Here is a 7,925-nt window from a genome sequence, read left to right as displayed (position 1 = left end):
CAAAGATGTTGACTGCATTGTTTTATATTTACAAGCTTCATCACAGATTATATAAATCTTGTCATAATGTTAAATGGGAAATGAATAGCAACAAATCAAAACACTACAAAAATATATTTAATAGAAAATAAGACAACAAAAACACAAGTCACACAAGTTAAGGACTTATAACTTTCAAGTTAAGGACTTATAACTTTGTAGCATTGACTTCTTCCGTATCCTTAGCTGACATCCTCGGTTTCCTTTTTGGGGGAAAATACAGAGATAGAATTATTTTCCTTTGACTAAAAAAAAAATGTCTCTCAAATAAATACAGATAATATCAAATGTGTGACATTGGTAGAGTACGCTGTCTAAAAAAGGTTTTAAACTGTACCTTTTCTGTCGTTGGGGTGGTACCCTAAGGTTTTTTTCTATACCTTTACAGGTATACAAAACAACAATGTTCAAAGGTACAGTTAAATGTTTTGCACCCCTCGTTTTTAACTGGTACAAAACAGGTTTGTCCTTAGGGTTCAATTATGTACCCAAAAAACACCAAAGGGAACATTTAAAGTCCCGGTGAAATAAAAAATTACAATTCCTATTTGTAATGAAAATATTACAGTGTTTATTGTCAATGGCTTACCATTGTGGGTCATTCTCTTTTTAAAATTCCTGAGCCCTTATAATCTTCAGTTATGTAATGCTTCCGTTTATAATGCATCCAATCAATACGCATTGAAAAACAAGTCACACCCACTATTTTCTCTCAATTTAAATTTCGGTTCACTAGTAAATGCGTCAAAATACGGAAGTTAAAACGATCGCAACTTCCGGTTCATGGGGACTTTCAGGGGCGATTCACATTTAGAGTCTTTTGAGCGCACAAGTTCGTTATTTTAAATGTAGCCACATCAGTGCCCGCATTGCGATGGAAATAATTCAACTTTTCAGAGTCCCGCGCACGCACCGCGGGTCATTTCGCGTTTTCCATGTGGTTTTAGATGCGAAATGTGAATTGCCCCTAAGGGTACCACCCAACAACAAATGTAATAGGAATAGCTTTAAATGTAGAACATTACTTTAAACCAGTGGTTCTCAAACTGGGGGACCCTTGGATCCAGGAGGGCCACAGATTTAGTGGCATTTAATGAAATATAGAAATTTATCATATATTTTATGCAATCAAACATCAGAAAAATAAGACCACCAACCAAAATATGTTCCAGCATTGTATAACTAAATATGTTTTTGGTTTAATTAAAATTCTAAGTTTAAGATAATATTTTATATTTGGGGATCATAAAGCAATTCATTCTACCCAAAGGGGGCCTTACACCGAAAAAGCTTGAGAACCACAGCTTTAAAAAACATAATGCAGTAGTAGTACAGTACAAATACCGTTTGCCTTCTGCCTCCTCTATGGAATCGGGCAGTTCAGTACATCTGGTCTCAGGAAGCAGGAAGACCAATGCCCCACTTGTTATTGTTAAGGTGCTAAACACCACAGTGGGAATGGAAAAATGGTAGACCTCCAACATGGCCAGAACAGGAGACAACAAACTTCCTACTCGTGCAGCTGTGGCACCCAGTCCTGTGGTCGTCTGACTGTAAAAACACAAGTGGCTATTATATAACTGCATTAAAAATAATGTCTCATTCATGCACAAACTGGTGCTTGTGCCTACCGGATAGAGGTGGGAAACAGTTCTTGAATATAAACGTTGGCAACACTGCCTCCCCCGTTCATGAGAAGTCTTCCAAATGTGGCAAGAGCAGTGACAGCTATGTAATTGCCTGCAGAGTTTTACATTGTTTAAATTACTTTATATTCTTGTATATGGCTTTATAAACAAAATAATATCAAGGAACTACCTTGCGGAATTGCAACAGTCAGGATACAGAAAAGGCCTCCCACTATGAGGGTTCCCATAAGACATGCCTTCCTTCCAACTGCTTCCAACAACCACATGCAGACAAAGTGGACAGGCACCTCAGAGAGGCCAAATATGAGCTGAGTGAGGAAAATATTAAGGCCAAACTTCCCCACATTCAGGGAGAGGCTGAAGTATGCCTGGGTTAAAGCCGCCCTGAATATTAACAACGCAAACGAAATGTATGTTTGAAAATGCAGAAATCTGTGAAATCCACGCTAAAGTCTCAAAGTCGTCACAGCCAAAAAAGTGACAATAGGTAGTGTGTTTTTATCACTGTAAATTTCTATATCTCAGATTACGAAATACAATACATTAATTTTCATGTATATACAGTATAAGGATTTAATTTAAATCCTGAAATAAAATATTCAATTGTTTTTTATAATTTGCACAAAAACAAAACTAGGCTTCCTAAACATAAATGTCAATCTTTGACATGGTCTTACTCATATCAAGGTTATATATTCACATGATGTTCTTAAAGTCATGGCCAAAATTGTTGGCACCCCTGAAACTTTTCCAGAAAAATCAAGTATTTCTCACAGAACAGTATTGCATTAACACATGTTTTGCTATACACATGTTTATTCCCTTTGTGTGTATTGGAACAAAACTAAAAAAAGGAAGGAAAAAAGCTAATTTGACATAGTGTCACACAAAACTCCAAAAATGACCTTGACAAAATGATTGGCCTCCTTTCAAAATTGTGGATAAATAAGATTGTTGCAAGCATGTGATGCTCATTTAAACTCGCCTGGGGCAAGTAACAGGTCTGGGCAATATGAAAATCACACCTGAAAGCAGATAAAAAAGGAGAGAAGTTGACTTAGTCTTTGCACAATCTTTTCATTTGCATTTTGAAAAATATCAACAATCTCAAGGTTTCAAGTCCATTTCCAGAGATCTAGATGTTCCTTTGTCCACAGTTTGCAACTTATGGCACTGTAGCTAATCTCCCTGGACGTGGACGGAAGAGAAAAATTGATGAAAGGCTGCAACGCAGGATAGTCCGGATGGTGGATAAGCAGCCCCAAACAAGTTCCAAAGCAATTCAAGTTGTCCTGCAGGCTCAGGGTGCATCAGTGTCTAACTATCCTTCAACATTTAAATGAAATGACATGCTATTGCAGGAGACCCAGGAGGACCCCACTGCTGACACAGAGACATAAAAAAGCAAGACTACAAAATGCACTTGAGTAAGCCAACATTTTTAGTAAAGCACATCATTTTACTGTTTACCGAAAACGGAATGAGGCCTACAAAAAAAGAACACAGTACCTACAGTCAAATATGGTGCAGGTTCAAAGATGTTTTGGGGTTGTTTTGCTGCCTCTGGCACTGTGTGCCTTGACTGTGTGCAAAGCATAATTAAATCTGAGGATTACCAAAGGATTTTGTGTCGCAGTGCAGGGCCCAGTCTCAGAAAGCTGGGTTTGCGTCCAAGATCGTAGGTCTTCTAGCAGGACAATGACCCCAAACATACTACAAAAAGCACCCAGAAATGGATGGCAACAAATTGTGGAGAGTTCTGAAGTGGCCAGCAATGAGTCCAGATCTAAATCACATTGAACACCTGTGGAGAGATCTTAAAATTGCTGTTGGGAAAAGGCGCCCTTCCAAAATGAGAGACCTGGAGCAGTTTGCAAAGGAAGAGTGGTCCAAAATTCCGGGTGAGAGAATTTTATTGATGGTTATAGGAAGCGATTGATTTCAGTTATTTGTTCCAAAGGGTGTGCAAACAAATATTAAGTTAAGGGAACCAATAATTTTGTCCAGGCCACTTTGGCAGTTTTGTGTGAGATTATGTCAAATTAGCTTTTATCCCTCCATCTTTTTGTTTTGTTACAATACACACAAAGGGAATAAACATGTGTATAGCAAAACATGTGTTAATGCAATACTGTTCTGTGAGAAATACTTGATTTTTCTGGAAAAGTTTCAGAGGTGCCAACAATTTTGCCCATGACTATCTACATTATGTAGGATGATTTATGTAAAAAAAATCATTTATTTAAAATGTTAAAACTGCTTGCAAAATGAACTCACCACGCAAAGCTAATAATTATAAAATATTTTCTGAGTACAGGTGAAGCAAAAAGGGTTTTTATCCCCTTTCTTTCAGCAGGCTTTTCTGATAGGACCTACAACATCAAACAATGAGATGCATATTCAGTTGAGATGCATCTATCATGTTGTCTTGATTATAAATCACATCACCTTCGCCATTAATGAATCAGGAATCGTGGATTTGTTGATCTTAGCTGCCTTCTGAATGAGCACTTTCGCATCTTCAGTTCTACCACGGTCAAGAAGCCACCTAGCAGATTCTGGAATCAACCTATATCAGTATACACATCAAATACAGTGTTTACTTCACTACTCAGAACAAACAGTGTCAATTAATATCTTGTAAAATTACACCACTGCATTAATGTGAATAAATAACAAAAAGGTAAAGGAATAATTCACTCATTTCTTCTTTTATACATATAGGTCACAAACATAGACCTGAGGGAGAGAACATTTAATGCTTTGTTACATTTTCAAAATTAAAACTAATAAGAGTGCTAAATTAGTTTTTACCAGACGTTTTCATCATACTAATAGATCAGATATGAAAATCTGGTGGTTTTAGTACCCATGTGAAGTTTCTCTCTATTTTTATTTCTCAAGCATGACTATCCATTGACTTGTAAGTGAAGTGTCACATTCATAACGTTCCATCTTGCTCATAATTGGGCACATAAAAAATTAAATGAAATTGTATGTTCTAAGAGCCATTCCTTTTCCATTTATTACGTTTTATTGCTTCCGGTTTGTGCATTTTAATTCACAGAAATCCAACATTACTGTCTTTCAGCATCCTTTTTTGTCACATCCTGCATTTATTTTTTGTCTCTTATAAAAAAACTCTCGTATGGATAAACTGATATTTTCCTGATGTGAACTCTGTCATTAGGGATTTAATAAAATATAAACAGATGATTCAATATATTAGTAATAAATTCATTTCTGAGACATTTTTGAGTTTTAACTCAAAATGTCACATCCATAATTCTGGAATTTTAAAACTAGTCAGTAGACATGCGAATCCAAAACGATTCTTGTTGAGTGGGAGTGTGAGTAATATATGAGAGAATTTTCATTTTGGGTGAACTATTCCTTAAACTAACTACGTTTTCTAAAAAACTCACATACCATATGTAGAGGACCACAAATCCAATCGGACCGGCCATTATAAACTGGCACATTCTCCAGTCCCTGAGGTAATATATGAGGGCAAGAAACACGACCTGTCCCAGAGACGACAGTACCTGACTAAAACAGGATCCATAGGATCTCTGAGCGATTCCAGTCCACTCAGTGGCTACAACAAACACAAAGTCATGATGATAAAGACAGAAATTACAGAGCTGTGCTTTATAGTCACACAACACTATAGTTTTATGATTACACTAAAACAAAAACAAAAAAGGCGGTTGTCAAGTGTTCTTTGTTTGACATTAATATGCATACGTCCGTCTGCTGATAGCCAGCACGATGTAATTTACAGTAAATAATGATTTATGTAACATACCAAGGATAACACAGTTGATCCGAAATCCTCCATAGGAGATACCAACAATAAACTGGGATATGACATAGATGTAAAAGTAAGGAGCGAGTCCATTCACCACTGTGAAAATGAGCATTAGCACCACAGGAATCTGTGTGGCCCGTTTGCGTCCCAACCTGCAATTTAACAAGTTAGATTTCTAAAAAGTCTTGAAACTTTTTCTCATTGAACGTTAAATGAGTAACTTTTAGAGATGTGCAAAAATGTGAATAGCACAAATGTAATTCCAGGTCTAATATTCAGTTTAATGTGAAGAAATCAATATTTTGCGCGTGTTTTAGAAAGTGCATTCAGAAAAGCATCAAATACATTTTTTAACACTTACGATTCTGAAAGAGGGCCAAAGAGCAGACCTCCAACTAGTATTCCAGCCATTAATACTGTTTGTGCAACCCTAAGTGAATTTGCATTGCCACAAACAAGATCAAACTGTAAAACAAATTGAAATAAACAAACAGGCTTCATCAATATATTAAACTAAACTACACAAGTCAATTAAAGTTACGATTTAAAACAGCTCATTACTTGTTGAACTTACGTCTGTGACAATAGTTGAGTCGTACATAGTATCATTGTGAACCCATCCATCAATGCAAGCAGTAGTTTCATTCAAGCCATAATCCTGTATAGCACTGAGATTCCACTCCACGGGTTTGTACATCAGACAAGGACTAAAGGAACCATCCTCGAGCATGGGTACAGTCAGGTGAAGCTGCTCTTCCTTTGTCAAATTTGGACCCACCTGTAGAATCCAGTCAGTGTTGCAGCGGTGGCGGGTGTTGGCATTGTAAAAGAGGACACTGGAAAAATGAAAAGGCAGTATGAGGTTCGGGAAGCACAGTGCAAAAAGAAGAAGCTTTTGGAAAAGCCCGAAGCCTCCTATAGCTTCAAGAATCTCCCCAAAATCAGCCATAGTGATTGACAGAAAGCACAGGTGAGTGGTCACTGTATAAAGGCAAGAAAGCATGTGGGTGGTTACATTAAATTAACATCAAATTAATGTTTAACTGCATGACCATGTGAATAGGTCAGAGCATCATGTAGAGCAATGTTCAAAGTATTGTGGTAAAAAGTCTTCTCATTTCTGCCAAAGCTGAACTTTTGGTCAATATACAGTTGGGTCATAGGTTTACATGCACCTTGCAGAATGTCAGTCCTATTGCTAGTATATTGACTGTGTGTAAACATCTTATTCTAACATTGAATTGTATATAATTCCTAATGTATTTATACAATTATTATTAATTAATAAGTAAATTAAGTAATCATGAAAAATGTAACATGCTGCACATATGTGTGAATTTTATGATAAAACTTATTTACTATATACTATATAACTTGTATTTTCTGCATACTCATTCTATCATCACACTTGCAAATGAAAGTTATTTTTTAACAGAAACTCAAAAGCAGCATAATAAACATTGTTGAGCAATTCAAAAGAGCGCTGTATCATTAATCTTTATAACAATGTCAACAATAAACTTGCGCCAGACAAGTCTACGGAGATTATGATGAACTTTAATAATGTACCAAGTCCCATTCAAATGTATAGTTATATTCACACAAGCTTGCAGGGAAATTTTCAATGTTTCATTCTTTATTGATTATTATTAAAAATAATTGAATACACATGCACCAAAACCCCAAAATGTGAAATACTATACCATTACCTACCATTCTCCTTAACACAACATATCGTGTGACTGTAATACCTCCATTGCTGCTGTGCTGTGACAGACCATTCCTTACAAACACCAAACAAAGTAAAACGCTAAAACTGCCAAAGCCGTTTAAACATTTCAATGAATTATGTATAGCTAAACCCTTATTGAAATAGCTGCATTAATTCGCTTGGTGTGAAGAGAGAAAGTGAAATGATCTCAAGATAACTCACCTGATAAAACACAAACATCACCACAAAAGACTATTAAACGTGTATTCTAAAGAGATCAGCTTTCTTCAATAAGGCTGATATCTTAATATGAAGTCAAAACAGTTTATACATCTTTTGAGGTGCTTTTAAGGAAACTAGCATACAATTTTCATTTTCAAAGTGCTCAGTTGAATTACTTCCTAATACTAGAAAGGACAGCCAACCACCTGCTCACATGACAAAATAAATCCTACTGTTATCTCACTACTACAGAGGTGAATGTGAAAATGATAATGAGATAAAGATGCTACAACATGATGAAAGGTCAGAAGGCATTTCTGTTTTGCATGTGGGAAATAATTGAGTTTGACTATCTGCTTAGAGGGATAGGTCACCCAAAAATGAAAATTCTTTCATTATTTACTCAACCGTAAATAGGAAGTCAGGAATCTCGGTGTGTCTCTAGAGTCAGACCTTAGCTTCTGTAGTCATGTCAAAGCAATAACTAAATCAG

General features: G+C 36.2%; 1 protein-coding gene across 2 annotated transcripts; it reads right to left on the bottom strand.

Moving 5' to 3' along the window:
* Nucleotides 1-6: 6 nt before the first annotated feature.
* Nucleotides 7-6,607, bottom strand: slc22a13a (solute carrier family 22 member 13a). 2 transcript variants are annotated; one of them, XM_079452750.1, is made up of 10 exons: nt 6,074-6,605; nt 5,861-5,964; nt 5,497-5,651; nt 5,118-5,286; nt 4,137-4,257; nt 3,966-4,060; nt 1,858-2,072; nt 1,671-1,779; nt 1,384-1,590; nt 7-242 (listed from the first exon to the last, which is right to left on the bottom strand). In XM_079452750.1, the coding sequence occupies exons 1-10, from the start codon at nt 6,500-6,502 to the stop codon at nt 188-190; spliced, it is 1,659 nt and encodes a 552-aa protein (XP_079308876.1). In that variant the 5' UTR covers nt 6,503-6,605; the 3' UTR covers nt 7-187. The 2 variants fall into 2 exon arrangements, with proteins under 2 accessions (XP_079308876.1, XP_079308875.1); XM_079452749.1 differs by lacking the exon at nt 7-242 and having other exon boundaries at nt 1,145-1,590; nt 6,074-6,607.
* Between the last annotated feature and the right edge of the window lie 1,318 nt (nt 6,608-7,925).

The sequence above is a fragment of the Barbatula barbatula genome, assembly GCF_947034865.1.
Source record: "Barbatula barbatula genome assembly, chromosome: 3".
In the NCBI taxonomy this organism is placed as follows: Eukaryota; Metazoa; Chordata; class Actinopteri; order Cypriniformes; family Nemacheilidae; genus Barbatula; species Barbatula barbatula.
This window is presented reverse-complemented; position numbering and strand designations above follow the sequence as displayed.

What these genes read in the sequence shown, in the direction of transcription:
- slc22a13a (XM_079452749.1), bottom strand. Translation starts at nt 6,502, where the DNA reads ATGCTTTCTTGCCTTTATACAGTGACCACTCACCTGTGCTTTCTGTCA. An exon ending in ACTCAACTATTGTCACAGAC is followed by an intron (nt 5,965 to 6,073) that starts GTAAGTTCAACA and finishes TTTGTTTTACAG; the next exon opens with TTTGATCTTGTTTGTGGCAA. An exon ending in GATCAACTGTGTTATCCTTG is followed by an intron (nt 5,287 to 5,496) that starts GTATGTTACATA and finishes TGTTTGTTGTAG; the next exon opens with CCACTGAGTGGACTGGAATC.